Below are 19216 nucleotides of genomic sequence, written 5' to 3' on the forward strand. Positions count from 1 at the left end.
GTTTGTGTGGATGCTGTGTGATGTACCCCACCCCGCTAAATAACAGACAAAACACCACATACGATTAATTGATTACGATTCAAAGATATTACTGGAACTATATAATTAATAGATAAAATAAAAGGCACCCAATTTAGCAAAGTTCAATCTCTTCGTGCACAAACAGTTGGAGCTCTATTAACGATCTTCCCTTCACCATTCGATCCCCTCTGACTACTTCGACCCGCCACCTGAGACCAACCACCGTGGTCGACCAGACGCTCCACACGAGTCTGTCTCAGTCTCCTCTCCTCGCCAAAGACCCTGGACTTCGGACTCCTGCTCGGGGTCTGACCCCCTTAGCCAGTCACAGCACCGCATCCACCCTCTCTCTCCCCATCACACCTTCTGCCCCCAAAAAAACCCGCGCATCACAATAGCTTACAGACACACAAGAATAACATCTATCCCAAATTGTTCATTGTGACGAAAAACCAAGTTATCAGAAGATTGATGCTGATGAGAGAGATAAGACAGACAAAGGGAGAAGCATTCAAAATGTTAATGAGAGAGAAGAGAGATTAACGAAAAGAGACACAGTTCCAAACATTGACAGACCAGTTGCTTTGAACCTGAACTGTTTGAAGTTTGATGGACAGACGATACCCCAGCAGGGGGATAAAAGGAACAGGTTCGCTAAGGCACGACAGACACCACGAGATCACGAGATAACGAGACCCTGGAAGTGCGGTGTGCCCCCACAAGTTGGTAGGAGTTTGGAGGTCTGGTCGCGGGGCCGACCATAGACGCACAGGGTGAAAAGGTACGATCGGCGGGAACCTGGTGTGTGTGTCCGCCCTTGCCTGGGTGCCGGGTTCACCGGGGAAGAATTATCGTATCCGGAACGGAGGGGTCACAGTCGGTGACCTCAGAAGACATTAAAAGGGCTCACCTGAAAGCTAACTGCGAGGAACATCAAAGGTCTGTCTGAATCCAATTTGCATATTCGCTCTAACAGCACAACAGCGATTACTGCGAACCGTACTCAGCTGAACTGAACTCTGCATCACTTGAGATTGATCATTTTACCCCTAGACTGCGATAGAGCTTGATTGATTCCTATTATCCTAGTTCTGTGTACATGTGTTTTATCATTGCTAACCTGTTGCATTTATAACCTTACGATTAGAGTACTGTGTTACTTATATCTTTAATAAAACTTTCTTAGTTCCAGTAATCCAGACTCCAACTAAGTGGTCCATTTCTGCTGGTTTGGCAACCCAGTTACAGGGTATATAACATAAGTGGGGATCTCGTCCGCGATTTTGAATTCTAAATTTGGGACGGGGTAAATTGATTGGGTTAAAAATTCCCAAAAGAAAGAAATAGCAAACAGCAGAAATGGAGATTGAGGAATTTCTAAAGGCGCCAACCTTGGAGGCATTAGAGGATGCCAGGAAATCAGAATTGGCAACTGTGGCCAAACAGTTGAACCTTGTTAAGGGAAAGTCGACAATGAGGAGAGCGGAGAGGCACAGAGCTATCATAGAGCACTATGCATCTAAAGGTGTGTTTCCCCAAGGGGAGGTGGAGGTGGTATCTATGGGAAAACCTGGTGGAGAAGCAGTACAGCTACAGACTGAAAAATTGAGACTCGAGCACGAGTTCCAGGTAAAACAGCTGGAGCGAGAAGAGAGGGACAGGCAGTTAGAACGCGAAGAGAGAATAAAGCAGCTGGAGCGAGAGGAGAGGGACAGGCAGTTAGAGAGAGAAGAGAGGGAGAAACAGAGGGAAAGGGAATTTGAGCTGGAGGAGTTAAGGATGATGCTAGCGCAGGGGCCCGTGCCGAACCAAGGCGGAGGATTCAGGGCGACCCAGGAGGTTAGGCTGGTTCCCCCATTTGAGGAGACCGATGTTGATCGGTACTTTCTCCATTTTGAAAAAGTTGCTGCAAGACAGGACTGGCCAAGGGATAAGTGGGCTGTTTTGCTTCAGAGTGTACTTAAAGGGAAAGCACAACAAGCTTACTCGGCCTTGTCCGCAGAAGATGCCCAGAGGTATGATGTGGTGAAAGAGGCCATACTCAGGATTTATGAGTTGGTCCCGGAGGCATACTGTCAGAGGTTCCGGAATGCGAGGAAGCAGTGGGGCCGCACGTATTTAGAGTTTGCCCATGAGATGCAGATGTATTATGAGCGTTGGTGGGCCTCGAAAGGGGTCCATGGGGATTATGACAGACTGCTACAGCTAATACTGATTGAGCAGTTTAAAGGTTATGTCCCTGAAGGTATGAGACCCACCTAGATGAGAAAGAGGCAGATACTTTAGCCACAACTGCTAAGTTAGCTGATGCGTACGCGTTGACACATAAAGCGAAGTTTACCCCGAGTAAAGGCTACTAGAAGGGTAGTCAGGACGGCGGGGAGAGTCCGCCAGAAAAATCAGAAAGTAAGCCGGGGACTAGTGAGAGGGATAAGGTAGACCAGGAGCAGTCTGGTAGGAAGTCTCCTGGGGTTGTATGCTATAATTGTGGGAAAGCTGGTCATTTTGCGTCCAGGTGCTTTGCCCCAAAGAAGGAGGCGGGAAAAGGAAAAACGACGGTTCCGACTGACTGTATTGAGCTGGTAAACAAACCGCTAGGGGAGAAGAGGTCTGATAAAGTTCAGGAAGGGCGCGAGAGGTTTATCTCGGCCGGATTGGTGTCGGTGAAGGAGGGGTTAAACCCGGTTCTAGTACAGGTCTGGAGAGACACTGGAGCATGTGTCATTGATATTAAAGAGTGCGTTAGACTTTAGTTCAGAGACCCAGACTGGGGAGGTCAGGGTGATAAAAGGCATTAGGAAAGGGACTGAAGCAGTACCTTTGCACCAGGTACACCTAAAAAGCGACTTGGTCTCCGGACCGGTCACGATCGGGGTGAGGCCCGAACTACCGATGGAAGACATGGAGGTCTTACTCCGTAATGACCTCGCCGGCAGAGAGGTGTACCCAGCAGTAAGATTGACAAGCCAGCTTGCCAGCATTGAGGCCCTGCCCATGGACTAACAGGTTTATCCCGTTTGCGCAGTGACTCGGCGTGTGTCCAGAAAGGCTGCCGAAGTGAATATAGATTTAGCCAAGACGTTTTTTTACCAGCCTTGTACCGGGGGGGGGGGGGGGGGGTTAGAAAGTGAGAAGCAGCGTAGTGAAACAGAAGTTAAGGTAGACTTATCATTAGCAAGGAAGGAATTTGTACAGGTACAGGATCGAGACGAGGAGCTGATGGTTTTGGCGGAGACAGCCCGCTCTGAAGCAGAATTAAAAAGGGAGCCAGTGGGCTATTATGTGAAGGAGGGAGTACGAAGGAGGAAATAGAGACCAAGTACCGTGCCCACAGATGAGGAATGGGGGGTGGTGCCAAAAATTTATGGGGATGAGATTCTTAACCTGGACCACAAGATACCTCTCGGTGGACATTTTGGGGTGAGGAAAACAGTCGGTAGAATCATGAAAGAGTTTTACTGGCCACACAGGAGGAAGGATGCTATTGACTATTGTAGATGTGAGCTAACACAATTACAGGCTATTAACATGTTAAATGCTGACCACGATCAGAAAGCAGATCTAGTTGGTGTTATCCTGAAAATTAATGAGGTTAGGGTGCCTCTTGATAAGGGGAAAACCCATTTTGAAAAGATAAGTATGGTGCCGATGAGGTGGGAGAACTCTATTGTTTTGGTCAACTTTGCTGATGATTTCTCTCACTTAACCCCCGAACAAAGTGAGCCGTTGATAAAGCTAATTAACCGGCATGCACACATATGTCCGGATGCCCCGAGGCGATGTAAAGAGCTGGGACGTGGTGTTGTTGTCACATCAGGTCAGCCTAGTGAGCAACACCCCTATAGGATGATTAATTCAGTGACAAAAGGGCTAAAGAACGCAGAAGCATATATTGGCGAATTAGTGGTCTGGAGTGACACGTGGGAGGAGCTGTTTGAAGCCAGCCTGACAGTGAACCTCGCAAAAAGTGAATTCAGCCACGCGAAGGTCACTTATATGGGATTTGTGGTAGGACAGGGGCAGTTGGCTCCGATGCAGGCTAAGGTGCGGGCTATCTCTGAAGTCCCCACCCGACAGACAAGGGAGCCCTGAGAAGGTTCTTGGGGGATGATGGGGTACTATCGGAAGTTTTGCAAAAACTTTGCGGATATTACCCTTCCTCTTACTAAGCTCTTGCCAAAGAATGCTAAGTTTGAGTGGGACGACCCTTGTTATCTTTGTCCGGGACGGAAACCATTGAGAATTTACACTGATCACAATCCATTAGTGTTTTTGTCCACTATGAAGTTTGCTAAGTTGGAGCCTGGTCTTAGAGGATTATTAAAATAACACATATAAAAGGAACGGAAAGGTGATTGCTGACTGTCTGTCAGGGTGTTGACAACTTAAAGTTCTCTGTATTAGCCGAATAGCTGATGACCCTGTATATTAGTGTGTATCTAATAATGTATTCATGCCTATAATTTTTACCCCAGTAAAAATCCTTTGAAGGGTAGGAGTGTGACAAAAAACCAAGTTATCAGAAGATTGATGCTGATGAGAGAGATAAGACAGACAAAGGGAGAAGCGTTCAAAATGTTAATGAGAGAGAAGAGAGATTAACGAAAAGAGACACAGTTCCGAGCATTGACAGACCGGTTGCTTTGAACCTGAACTGTTTGAAGTTTGATGGACAGGCGATACCCCAGCAGGGGGATAAAAGGAATAGGTTCACTAAGGCACGACAGACACCACGAGATCATGAGATAACGAGACCCTGGAAGTGCAGTGTGCCCCCACAAGTTGGTGGGAGTTTGGAGGTCCGGTCACGGGACCGACCATAGACACACAGGGTGAAAAGGTACAATCAGCGGGAACCTGGTGTGTGTGTCCACCCTTGCCTGGGTGCCGGGTTCACCGGGGAAGAACGATCGTATCCGGAACGGAGGGGTCACAGTCGGTGACCTCAGAAGACGTTAAAAGGGCTCACCCGAAAGCTAACTGCGAGGAACATCAAAGGTCTGTCTGAATCCAATTTGCATATTCGCTCTCTCTCTCTCCAACGGCACAACAGCGATTACTGCGAACTGTACTCAGCTGAACTGAACTCTGCGTCACTGGAGACTAATCATTTTACCCCTAGACTGCAATAGAGCTTGATTGATTCCTATTATCCTAGTTCTGTTTACATGTGTGTTTTATCATTGCTAACCTGTTGCATTTATAACCTTACGATTACTTATTTCTTTAACAAAACTTTCTTAGTTCCAGTAATCCAGACTCCAACTAAGTGGTCCATTTCTGCTGGTTTGGCAACTCAGTTATGGGGTACATAACATCATTCACTCTCTTATCAATAATATAACCCAAACAAGCTACTAGCGAGAGAACTTTCTCAGCAGTTAACATAACAAAGAAGCCATTTTAATTATAACATAACAAAGAAGCCATTCCTTACACTGCGTAGGCTAATTTTATAACATAAAAGAAGAAACCCCTTACACTCTCCCCCCACCAAACAAAATCATGTCCTCATGACTTCTAAATAACTCTCCAACCATTCCTGCAGACACAAAAACCTAATCCAGGTACAAACAGTGACATTTCTCCCCAACACAGTGGACCTTATGCCCGGTCCCATGGGCGCTACATAGGCCAACTATCTGGGAGTTTTCTAATCCTCTGAGACCTCCGTAACCCCTCACCTAAACTCTTAAGGCTCGGACACTACTACTAGCCCACAGCTAGCCCTCCCCACTACACCTGACCCAGTGAGAGAAGGGCCAAAAGACTCTTCCTCAATCAAGGGGAAGTTAGTGAAAGGCAGCATGTACCACATGTCCAGCACATCACCCTTCGAATCAGCATTCTTCCTCATTTCCTTGATCGGTAGCTGCTGTGTGATTTTCTCCAAACTGAAGCACTTGGCCTGGACTGCTTTTGCAGCCTCTTCAGCCTCCTGTAATCGAGATGTCAGCTTCTTCTCTGACTCCTCCAACTCTCGCCCCAGTCTCAGCAGTTCTGACTCACGCTTCTTGGCCATCTCAATCTGGGACGCAATTACACCACCAGTTTTTTCTTCCTGATGACTTCTTCCAGGTCAACTTTCAGTTTTTCCACTTCACTTAAACGGTCGATGGTCATCTTCAGGTTCCCTTCAAGCGTCCGCTTCCCTTTTCCGCGACCTGTCCTCGATTGCTTCACCTCCTCTGAAGTGTAGTCAAACTCTCCTCTCCGAGCTCTCGGTCTTCTGTTGGCTATAGTCAGACAGCTTCCTTGGTCTTCCCCAACTTGTAAGTCTTCCAATCTTTTCTGGATTAATTCATCAGTAAGTGGCCAGTTTCTGCATGAAATTCCGGTTCTCCATCTCCACATTGACAAACGTGGGCTCCAAGTCTTCAAAGTTTGTTCTAAAAGTGCGGCATTCAGTCTCCAGCCTGCATTTCTGAGCACTCAGTTCAGCAGTGCAAACCCCCTCTCTCCCCAGTGTCTCATTCCAATTGATGACCTGGGTTTCCATCCCCAGGTCCACCACCGTCTGTTCCAACACCAGGAAGTTCAACTGGTAAGTTGGGTCATTTTTCTCAGATTGCACCAAATTCCGCCGGCCAAAAATTACTCCACATTTTACACTTCGCTTCGGTCGCTTTTCCCCGGAACTGCCTCTTTCTCCAGACCTGGCACTCGTCCAAAGAAAGTTTTAATTCTTTAACTCTTTGTCACCTGGGCTTCATCACTCGCCTCGCATCCTAGTTCCCCAAGACAAATCCAAAATCTAGGTCATCCACATACGCCAAAACTTCGAACACCTCCACATCCTCCATGGTCTTCCTCATGCCCCACGGGAAGATTGCAGGGGCTCCGGATATGCCCTGGGGCATCTTTTTGGATCGAAAGAATCCTAGGGAACCTATAAAGGCCATCCTCTCCTCATTGGCCTCACTCATCGGGATCTGGCAACATCCACTCCTCAGATCCAGCACATTAAACCACGTCGCACCATACAAACAGACCGTAGCATTTTCAGCCCTCAGGACCGTATTCTAGTCAATGACAGCGCGCCTGTTCAGAGTCCTATAATCTACACACACACAGCCTACATCTTCCACGGCTACAGGGTCCAGTCGCCACGACCTCTCTCTCATCAAGGTGTCTTCAGCAGTCAACTCCCCTTCCTCATGGTATTTCAGAGCGTTTACTAAGAGTGTCTCACCCTCAGATACTACCCCCGGGCCGTACCACAATTGGGTCTTGTTTAAATTCGGTACCAGCCCAAGGCTGCTACACACGTCCTCAGAAGCAGCTCGGAATGCTGGGTGCCCAGACAATGCCCACATGAACTCCAGGGTCACTAACCAATCATCGTCTGCTGAATAATTACTGGCACTGGTACCCCCAAATCTCCAGTCCCCTTAATGTTGTCAAGGGTAAATGCTTCAGACACCGGTTGTAAAACAAACTGTACAACAACTTGACCTGCAGCCCGATGTCGAGGATGGCTTTAGCATAGCATATCCGTAACGACACACTGGAGGGTGGTCCCTCTAAGCCTTCAGGAATAGGGTCTTTTCCTTTCAGAAGTTCCTTGGTACATTGCTGGGAACGTGCTCCCCCAGAGACCCCAAGCCATTCCGCCCACTGGGCCTCCACTAAGTTTCTCGACACCTCTCTGATCAGCTGAACAACTGAAGGAAGGGCTGATCCCCTGAAATGATCCTGCTGGCACTGCAAGCAATCTAGCTGCCCTCCTAGCCAGAGAAGATACACTGAAAGCTTCCCCCCCCCACTTTCAGATAACTGGCAGCTGTCACTACGGGGTAATTGAACCTGATAGTTCTAACACTGTCAACAGCCCGTCTACTCAAACTTTCAACCAATCCCTGTCTCTCTCCCTCAACCAAGCACCAGCACTCATCTAACAACTGAGATCCGCTCCACCCACGTCTCATACGCCTCCACCCCTTTAGGGATGGACAATATCCCACAAGCCAGGCAGAACCTGCCATAGCTGGAACATTTATTCGCAGTCACTATCTCCGAATCAGACCACTCTTTCCTCTCTCTCCTAACAGTATGGACAGCCCCTAGTCCCACCACCAACTCATCAGGGCTAGTCTGAACTCGAACCAAGACCTCAACTAACATGTATACAGCAATAACCAACAAGTAACCCCCAGAGACACACATTACTAACCGCAATCCCACAGGGACATAGCAGCGCTGATTTAAACAGGGCAACCATACAGCACACCACTGAATCCAATCCCGGACGAGCCCCCAAGTGTAGCCCCCCTGGTAAGCCTCAGGCTCACTCAGCTCGCTGTCGTCTAAGGGGAGCAGCCTTCGGCCCCGCCAAACTGGGGAATTAAGTTTGTGTGGATGCTGTGTGATGTACCCCACCCCGCTAAATAACAGACAAGACACCATATACGATTAATTGATTACAATTTATAGATATTACTGGAACTATATAATTAATAGAGATAAAATATAAAAGGCGCCAAACTTATCAAAGTTCAATCTCTTCGTGCACAAACAGTTGGAGCTCTAGTAACGATCCTCTCTTCACCATTCGATCTCCTCTGACCACTTCGACCTGCCGCCTGGGATCAACCACAGTGGTCGACCAGACGCTCCACATGAGTCTGTCTCCGTCTCCTCTCCTCGCCGAAGACCCTGGACCTCGGACTCCTGCTCAGGGTTCGGCCCCATTAGCCAGTCACAGCACTGCATCCACCCTCCCTCTCCCCATCGCGCCTTCTGCCCCCAAAAACCCATGCATCACAATAGCTTACAGACACACAAGAAGGATAACATCTATCCCAATTTATTCGTTCGCTCTCTTATCAATATAACCCAAACAAGCTGCTAGCAAGAGAACTTTCTCAGCAGTTAACATAACAAAGAAGCCATTTTAATTAGCCTATGCAGTAACATAAAAGAAGAAACCCCTCACATATGTATTTGTTGGAAAAAGTAGGTAATAAAGTTTAAGTCCTTGTGATTTACTTGAAAAATTCTCAAACCTTTCAACATTACAAAGTCTCAAATCTCCCTTTTGCTCTCGAGATATTAATAGACGACAAGAACATTAATCACCACACCCATATTCAATGGCTAAATCAGTGCCATTACACCACTGGCACAAACATACCACTGGATTTTAACCCAAATAAAACTTTATCTCAGCAACACACAAATTGCTGGAGGAACTCAGCAGGCCAGGCAGCATCTATGGAAAAAAAAGAGTACAGTCGACACTTCAGGCCGAGACCCTTCGGCAGGACTTTATCTAAACACCATGTACAATTGCCCTAAATAACCACAAGGAAGTTGTTCATTATTTCAGAATCTCTTGGAAATTCCCCAAAATATAGAAATTTCCTCATATCATACATATTACAATACTTGCATGATCATGAACATGAAAGCACTGAAGGCATTTCCAAAAGTAGGACATTTTCTGATCATTAATTTTGATTCTGTCATTGCCCTTCCACCCACTTATTCAGCCTTATAACAGCTTCTGCCTTGTCCCTTACCAGGAAGCTAATTTCTCCGTCTAATCTGCCCTCACCAACCTCATTCTGTTTACCATTCAGTCAGTGACAATAACGAAGCCAAAACGTGCAAATACCTCTCATCTGTGGCATTTATTCTCAGTCTTGAGTTGTTAGTCGTGCAGCATTTTCATGTAAAGTAACTTCAGATTCATATATCACATATACATTGAAACATGCATTGAAATGTATTGTTTGCATTAATAACCAACACAACCTAAATATGTGCTGGGGTAGCCTGCAAGTGTTGCCACGCCAGCAATGCTCAGGGGGACCACAAAGAATACAACACCAAACACAACTTTAAATACTTCTTTAAAACTGCTTTATTTTTGTCTTCAACACAATTTATCCAATCATTTCTGTTTGAAACCAAATGATCAGAGCTCTGACTGAATTTTGTTACTAAAATTCCTCCCACTGTATTTCTTTCCAAGCACCCGAACATCTCAGCTTTTGACTCCATGTTAAAAACACTGAAAACCCTGAAAACCTATATTTTGTTTTTCCATTCAAATCATGTTAGTTTAACGTCCTCCAAAAAAAAAATCTATCTCTACCCTGCAACTCAAAAACAAGAAGTCAGTCATAGAAAAGTACAGTACAGAAACAGGCCCTTTGGCCCTTCTAGTCTGTGCTGAAACATTTAAACTGCCTACTGCTATTGACCTGCACCAGGACCATAGCACACCATACCCCTGCTATCCATTTACCAACACAAACTTCTCTTAAACGTTGAAATCGAGCTTCCATGCACCACTTGTACTGGCAGCTCATTCCACACTCTCACAACCCTCTGAGTGAAGAAGTTTCCCCTCATGTTCCCCTTAAACTTTTCACCTTTAACCTATGACCTCTGGTTGCAGTCCTACCCAACCTCAGTGGAAAAAGCCTGCATGCATTTAGCCTATCTATACCCTTCATAATTTTGTATACAGATTTCCCCCACCATCCGAACGTAGAGTGTTCCTATGAAACGGTTCGTAAGCCGAAATGTCGTAAAGCGAAGAAGCAATTACTATTTATTTATATGGGAAAATTTTAAGAGCATTCACAGACCCAAAAATAACCTACCAAATCGCGCCAAATAACACATAAAACCTAAAATAACAGTAACACATAGTAAAAGCAGGAATGATATGATAAATACACAGCCTATATAAAGTAGAAATACTTTTCCACAATCATTACTGCAGCGTTCGCCGAAGCAAAAATCTCACGCAAGCACTGTTGGCAAAAACACTCTCTCCAGTAACCTTTAACCTATGAAGTTGCCAAATCATACCAAATAACACGTAAAGATACACAGCCTATATAAAGTTGAAATAATGTATGTACAGTGTAGTATCACTTACCAGAATCGGGACAGCGTCGAGCACACTGATGATGGTGTGTTAGGCTGAGTCATCGCAGGTTCAGTGGTGCAGTGGCCCCCACCCTCTGGGGTGCAGCGGTAGCCTGGAGGCACACAGCACATCTTTAAGAAAAAAGCCGAAACAAACATGCTAATTAATTAGGTGCCACTCAACACGTTAATTGTCGGCCCAGATCAGTGCCGATTTCCAATTGCGTTGTCTCTGATCTGGGCCGACAATTACATGTCGGGCGGCACCTAGTTAAATAGCATGTTTATTTCGGCTTTTTTCTTAAAGATGTGCTGTGTGCCTCCTGGCTACCGCTGCATTCTCCGCGAATCGGTATCTGTCCGCGGCCTGGGGGCTGGGGTGGTGGGACACCGGGGTGTCATCTCGTCATCGTAGGTTTCCATTAGGGCAGGCAGGTCACCTTCTATCTCTGCCTACCTTGATGTTGAAGGTCGAGGTTCGTCGTCTGCTGTGGCTGATGTGGAAGGCTTGCTTGACTGCTGAGCCTCATGCATTTTTCTATCACACAGTTCTTTGTGAGGACTCAAACCATCTTGCAAATATCCCCTAAACCTACATACCCTTTCAAAATTAAAGTCGTACTTTATCATTGCAGCGAAAATCTCACGCAGTTGCTTCACGTTCAGTTCGCTACTGCATTCGGTTTCGATTGTTATCCTTATTTCTTCCAATTGCATCAGCTCTTCATCTATCAGATCTTGGTCATGGGATGCCAAAACCTCTTCAACATCATCTTCGTCAGCTTCCACAAGCCAAACTCACTTTGTGCTTACTTCGTTCACCACCATCGAAACGCATAATTATGTCTGGTTTTATGCTAAGTGTAACACCCTTACGAGGGCTTTTCCAATACCATAGAACTCATCTTGCAAACCACTGCTCACAGACACGTGTTTAAGCAATGCCGGCGAGAATGCCGTTCCAAATCTGGGGAGAGCGGCTGCTCGGGGGGGGCGCGCTGCCTTTCATCACGCACTGATTTTTTTTTTGTAACAGTGAAAACACCTCTGAAAGCGATAACAGGGTACTAATGTAGGTCTTTCGTAAGTGAGGTTTCGTAAAGCGAACGTTCGAAAAGCAGGGGACAACTATACCTCTATCAATTCTCCTCTCAATCCTCTATGTTCCAAGGAATAAAGTCCGAACCTACCTAAGTTTTCACAGAAAGTATATCACACCTTCCTTAATAACTTTAGCTCATTAAGTGTTGAAAATACTTGAAAAGCAGTTTGGTGTCACATTGAAGCAACACACATCAAAGTTGCTGGTGAACGCAGCAGGCCAAGCAGCATCTGTAGGAAGAAGTGCAGTCGACGTTTCAGGCCAAGACCCTTCGTCAGGACTAACGGTCCCGGCCTGAAACGTCGACTGCACTTCTTCCTACAGATGCTGCTTGGCATGCTGCGTTCACCAGCAACTTTGATGTGTGTTGCCTGAATTTCCAGCATCTGCAGAATTCCTGTTGTTTAGGTGTCACATTGAAGACACTTTGTTGGAACTGAGAAGGAGACAAAAATATTTTGTTAAGGTGTAGCAGGGGTGTGGGTGTGGGGCAGTCCCTGATAGGGTAAAACTGGGGTGGCCATGAGGATAAGCTGTAAACAAGGTTATCTAGTCAAAGAGTGAACGAGAGCATGGGCAAAATAATGTAGGAGTTACAGAGTAGCTGAAACTGGGATGTCCAGGGGCACAAACTGTAAACATGGCTCTCCGCTCAAAGAGTGAATGAACAGAGCAGCACAGTTTGGCCCACGATGTTGCACCAGCCTTTAAACCTGCTCCAAGGTCAATCTAACCGCTCCTTCCCACACAGCCCTCCATTTTAGAGGGAGCAAGAGCATAGATGAAACACTGTAGGAGTTATAAAGTGCAGAGCAGAAAGACGTTACCAGCAGATCTGGCTCAGCATGTCCTCCAATTGCAGAGGAAAGATAAGGGGGAAAAGAAAACAAATAACCGGAAGGTAACTGCATTCAGTGTTCACAATATGGTCTCCTCTACAATACTTTGCACAGCATCTGCATTTACTGCACAGGGCCACCAGAACATCCTGGTGTCTGCCATTTTAATTCTCTGTCCCACTCCAGCCTCTTGGCCCATGGCCTCCTGTACTGTTACACTGAGGCCCCACACAAGCCTACAGGACTGATCCCCATCTTCCTTCTGGGTGCTTTGCAGCTTTCTGTACTCTATGCTGAATTCTACAGTTTCAGGAAACCTGATTTCTCCATAAGTATCAATTGCCCATCTGTGACATTGGCTTAGCGCATTTGCTCCCCCATGGCTCCCTTTACCTCTGAGAATGAAGAACATGCCCAGCCTGATCTGCCTTCCTGCTCTACATTTCACAAGTCTTACACACCATTGTCTACGTTCTCACTCTCTACTTGCTCTCATTTCACTCACTGACCAGATAACCATGTTTACACCTCATCACCTCGGGCACCCCAGTTTTATCCTACTAGTCATCTCTCTTCATCCTCAATCTCCCTGAGCTTCTTTCCTCTCCTTATGAGAGTGTCTTCATCCAGAAAAAATAACCGCATTTCTCTTCCCACAGATGCACAGATGTAGCCTGAATATTCCCAGCACTTGTTCATTTTATTATAGATTGCCAGCAGTTTTATTTTGAATTTCACTCCCATCACTTCCTTCATTATATACCAAATATATTTCCTCAGTATATACCAAATATTTTTTCCAATGGATTTTGTATATAGACACCAGAAGTGTGGAAACACAAATCCAATTACATATGATTCTATGAGATAATGATTTAAACAGCACACACAAAAATTCTGGAGGAACTCAGCAGATCAGGCAGCATCTATGGAAAAGAGTATAGTTGACGTTTCGGGCCAAAATCCCTTCGGCAGGACTGGAAGAAAAAAGTTGAGGTGTGGATTTTAAAGGTGGGGGGAGGGGAGGGGAGAGGAGAGAGAAACACAAGGTGATAGATGAAGCCGGGGGGGGGGGGGGGAGGGGAGGGATGAAGTAAAGAGCTGGGAAGTAAATTGGTGAAAGAGACAGAGGGCCACGTAAGAAAGGAGGAGGAGCACCAGAGGGAGGCGATGGGCAGGCAAGGATAGAGGGAAAAAGGGATGGGGAATGGTGAAGGAGGTGGGGGTGGGGGGGGGACATTACTGGAAGTTCGAGACATTTGGCTGTACTCTCTTCCTACATGCTGCCTGACCCGCTCACCACACTTCTTGTGTGTGCTGCTCAGCTTTCCAGCGTCAGCAGATTTTCCCTTGTTTGAGATTAGATAATGATTATAATGTGTTTTCATTGAACTGGTTATGAGGTCAACAGTCGCAAAGCCAGTAAAGGAGCCTCTCCAGTTTCTTCAAATAAGAGTCATGAAATCTTTGACATTGATAAGGCAGACCAGTACTTCCAGTATTGCTGGAGATGCTCAGGGGAGCATAGCAGAAACAAGATTGATAACATGCACATCTGGAAATTAAACATACAATCTTCTAACTCAAGAAGCATTTTTCCCCTGACAAATCAAATGAAGTGCATAGTGGAATGCAATTTCTGGTAATTAATTTAGTGATAGATCAAAGCCCATTATTCAAGTTATTAGCAACAACTACTGATAACTTCCGGATAAATTTGAATGAATGAAAACTTTTGGTAAGGTGATTGCAGATTGAAGTATGCAGCAAAGAATCACAACAGGAGAGGTTAGGGATTTTAAAAACATGTTAAACATCATTAGAACACAAAGAGAAGTCCTGATAAAGGGTGTCAGCCTAAAACGTCAACTGTTTTCTCTTTTCCAGAAATGCTGCCTGGCCTGCCGAGTTCCTCCAGCATTTTGTGTGTTATTAGAACACAAGCTGCCAGAAAGAATTGGATCAACTAAAATGATAATTAGTTTATTACTGTCATGTGTACTGAGGTACAGCGAAAAGCTTTATTTTGCATGGCATATCGTGGAGGAGGAGGAGAAGATGGCGGCGCGATGCAGCTTGCGCAGCCACTCCGGTGAATGATATCTGTAATCTGTCAAGTAGGGTGCCGTGCACAATCCTGATTTGATGGAGACAGACGTGAGAGAACAGAGGAACAGAAGTTGCTCCAGATGAAATGCCTTTTTCGCTGCCACTGTTACTGTGTGATCCAGAATCTCTGGAGGGGAAGGCCCCAAGTCCTCGGCTTTGCTTGTTGCTCAGCGGCCGGGGCGAAGTCAAAGCATGGCAGAGATGGTGCTCGGTGTCAAAGGGCTGGTCGGAGGCTCGAAGTTTTCGGATGGACTCAGAGTCAGCTGTGGTCGGGTGCTTCCAATGCATCGACAGTTGTCAGTGCCTGGAGGTTAATGGCAGAGAGAGTTTCTCCCTTCTGTCGCCTGCTATCAAGGACTATCAGGAGTCGATCGGAACTTTGAGACTTTTCTTTTACTGTTCTCATGGTCTGCTCTTTATCAATTTATGGTATTGTTTTGCACTGCTGTAACTATATGTTATAATTATGTGGTCTTGTCAGTGTTAGTCTTTGGTTTGTCCTGTTTTTTTTGTGATATCACTCTGGAGGAACATTGTATCATTTCTTAATGCATACATTTCTAAATGACAATAAACGAGGACTGAGTGTCCTCATAATCTAATCTAATCTTTACAGTTCATTTCATCCCATCAATAGTTATCATTTTATTATTGTCACATGTAACAAGAAAGTGAAAAGCTTGTCTTGCATACTATTCATGCAGATCAAATCGTTACACAGTCCACTGAGGTAAAACAACCACAATGCAGAATTGAGCATAAGAGCTACTGAGAGGGTATAGTGCAGGCAAGCAGTGAAATGTAAGATTATAACTAGGTAGATTGTGAGGGCAAGAGCCCATGTTATCGCACAAGAGGCCAGTTCAAGAATCTGGCAATAGTGGGATAGAAGACATCCTTAAGCCTGAAGGTGCATACTTCAAGAACTTTGTATTTTCTGCCCAATGGGAGAGAGGATGAGAGAACATCCAGGGGTTGATTAGAGTGGCTGCTTTACAGAGGCAGTGAGAAGTATAGACCTAGTCCATGGAGGAGAGGGTGGTGTCCATGGTATGCTGAGCTGTGTCCACAATTCTCTGTCGCTTCCTGTGCTCATATGCAGAGCAGTTGCTGTACCAAGTCATTATGCATCGACTCCCAGGTTCTGGGATTTGACAATGAGTTTGCCTGAAATTATCGTATTGAAGACAGAGCTGTAGTCAATAAATAAGAATTGAACGTAGGTGTCTTTACTGTCCAGATGTTCCAAAGATGAGTGTGTAGCCAAGGAGATGGCATCTGCCACAGACCTGTTTTGGCGGTAAGCAAACTGCAGTGGATCGAGGCCGTCTGGAAAGCTGGAGCTGATGCGTACCTTGACCAGCCTCTTAAAGCTCTTCATTACCGTAGATGTCAGAGTAGTCATTAAGGCACATAATCTTTTTCCTTTAGCACCAGGATGATAGTGGTCTTCTTAAAGCAGCCTTTCAGGCAGCCTGAAGCTGGGAGAGGTTAAAAATATCTGCAAATACCCCTGCAAGCTGATCCACTCAGGATCTAAGGACGCGACCAGGGACAACCATCCTGGCCCAATGCCTTCTGTGGGTTCACCCTTTGAAAGACTGATGTTAAATCTGTGGCAGTGACTGTAGTTTCAGGTGCACTGGAAACTGTCTGGGCTGATAGTGACATACCCATTCCCTTCGGTCCAAAGCCTGCACAGAATGTGTTAAGCTCATCAGGACGGGATGTACTGTCGTCAGCAATGCTGCCCAACGTTGTCTTGTAACCCAGTATAGAATGCAAGCCTGCCACAGCTGACGGCTGGACTTGGACTCGATTTTCAACTGGCACTGCCTCTCCACATTTCTGACATCTTTACAGAAGTCACATCTTCATTTCTTGTAAAGGTCAGGGTCACATGATTCAAATGCTGCAGACCTAGACATCAGAAGAGACTCGATCATTGAGGCACTACAAATCATTGGGACAAAAGTCTCAATTAAGTATCAGATATCACATCACTCAATTCTTCTTGCTCAGCAGATGCTGTCTAACCTGCTAGGCTTATCCAGCAACTATTGTCTTCCATATCATACAATTCCAGGAGGAATTTTTCTCTAACTTCTTTGTTCTCTCTGTTTACACCTCCTCTAGACTGATTCAAAAAGCATTCATCCCATGTTTCATACTCAAATTTCAGAGTATTAGTCTGGTTTTCCTGCTATGTGAACTCTTCAGTCTGTCATTACACAGAATGACATGCTCTTTGCTCTCCCTATTGCAGACCACCCCCCAACCCTTCTCTACAGCACATTTTTAGGTCAATCATCAGTTTTTTTTAAAAAAAACTCACTCCACGGACATGGAGAGTCCACAGGTGAATTTACTCCATCCACATGGATGGAGTCAATTCTTCAAACTGATGTTGTCAAAGTCTTATGGAATAAATGTCACATCCTCAATCACTCAAGGGACTCCCTGGCCCAGGACGTCAACCTGGAGCAGCGGGACCAGAGTAGGCGACACCCTCAGCTCTGTTAAGTGAGAAGTATTTGAAGGCCAAGCAGAAACAGCAGAAGAAGAATGGAAGCTCCAGACCACCAACACGTACATCAGACATCTCAGGGCATCCTTGGCCTGAGAGACTGCCCAAGATGTATAATAGTGTAGTCATAGTTGAATTGCTGAAGCCAATCACAGAGGCTCCAGCGGCCAAGTTCTCACAATGCAGGGATATGAAAGTTTGGCAGAACAGATAAACCTCGGCAATAAATCTTATGGGAAAGATTAAAAGCACAATCATAGAAAGCAGCACTGACATGATCAGTCAGATAATGTCAGGTAGTTCAGTCCCTTAAAAGGAGCGTTAGATTACCAAATTATCAACAGAAGTAAAGCTTCACTATCATTTGTTTTGTAAAAAGTACATTTCTTCCAGCATCAACTGATCTCAAGGCAAAAGTAATTTCACTAAAATGTCAGCACTCAAGCCTGTTGAGTTTTCTCCCCCACATCCTATAGATGTGCTGGTTGTCAGGTTAACTGGCCACTGTAAATCAGCCTTGGTGTTGGCAGCTGGTAGAGAGACAAAAAAACACAGGAGAGGTATAAATGGGGATGTGTCAAAAAACAAGCTACAAGTCAAAGTTTTCAGCATTTTAAGGGCAGCACTTGTTCTGGTCTCCAGGCGATATCACTTAAAAATCACAAAAGGCACCATACAGAGAAGGGAAGGCTAAGCGGGTTGGGATTTTTTTCCTTTGAAGCAACAGACAAGAGGTGGCATGATGGAGGAGTACAATATCTTGAGAGACATAGATAGAGTGGACAGTCAGCATCCTTTTACCAGGGCCGCAAGCCAATACCAGAAGACATTTAAGAGACTTTTAGACAAGCACATGGATGTATGAAAAATGGAGGATTATGGGCTGTATTAAGAGAGGAGGGTTAGATTGATCATGGAGTACGTTTGCATAGGTCAGCACAACATCAAGGACAGAGGGCCCATACTGTGCTGTAATGTTCTATGTTCTAAATAAGTGGGAAATGTTATTGATGGAATTGCGCTGAGAGATGTCATAGATTAGAAGAGCTGAATGGCCTTTGTCTTAAGGAAATATGAAATATATTTTTTAAAAAAGCAAGACTTGTGTGTGGTAATTTAATCAAATACAGATGAGACAAGGCATTTCACACTGGCAGCTTCAATTAAGGTCACCAAACTTATAAATGTACAAAGGAGAAGGCAGACAGGTATTTCCAGAGAGCAGGAAATAAACTAAATCTTTACTCACTTCAGTTTCTGTTATCACTGATTCTAAGAAGCAAACACATTGGCTGGTAATGACCACAAGCTGGCATAGAGAAGAATGTGAACTGGAATGTAGCAAGTTCATGAAGCGAGACAGATTGAAGCAGATATCACTCGCTTGGGCAATCAATGGTTAAATTTACCTTGCACTTTATATTAAATAAATTTGTGTTGCCCGCTGAAGTCAAACATGACTGTGAACTGGTATAGGAAACAGAGATAAGGGGGAATAATCCTCTCCCAGCTACAGTAATATTGTCCTAGTTTCACAGAACCACCACAATAAATTGGAAAGCTAACTCTCTTCCTAAGATCCAAGGTCCCTACATCTAGCTTTGCACTTCAAAGATTGCTGTGATTCACCATTAGAATCTCTACAATGCCCAATTAGTAAGCTAGAAAGGGCGCAGAAGAAGAGAAAAAGAAAAATCACAAGAATGGTTGCCAGAACTGGAGGTCCTGATTACA

General features: G+C 45.3%; 1 protein-coding gene across 2 annotated transcripts in view; it reads right to left on the reverse strand.

Annotated features, from left to right (window-relative positions):
* The window catches only part of slc35g1 (solute carrier family 35 member G1), a 47501-nt gene that overhangs the window by 7574 nt on the left and 20711 nt on the right, over positions 1 to 19216 (reverse strand). The window contains exon 1 of one of the 2 annotated variants that reach the window (XM_072239323.1): positions 5835 to 5918. The exons of the other annotated variant lie outside the window; for it this stretch is intronic. Coding sequence (XP_072095424.1) covers positions 5835 to 5868 — 34 coding nt within the window. The 5' untranslated portion in view covers positions 5869 to 5918. Of the gene's footprint in view, positions 1 to 5834; positions 5919 to 19216 lie in introns of those variants that run through there. 2 annotated transcript variants of the gene reach the window in all.

Source organism: Mobula birostris, chromosome 21 (assembly GCF_030028105.1).
Source record: "Mobula birostris isolate sMobBir1 chromosome 21, sMobBir1.hap1, whole genome shotgun sequence".
Classification (NCBI taxonomy): Eukaryota; Metazoa; Chordata; class Chondrichthyes; order Myliobatiformes; family Myliobatidae; genus Mobula; species Mobula birostris.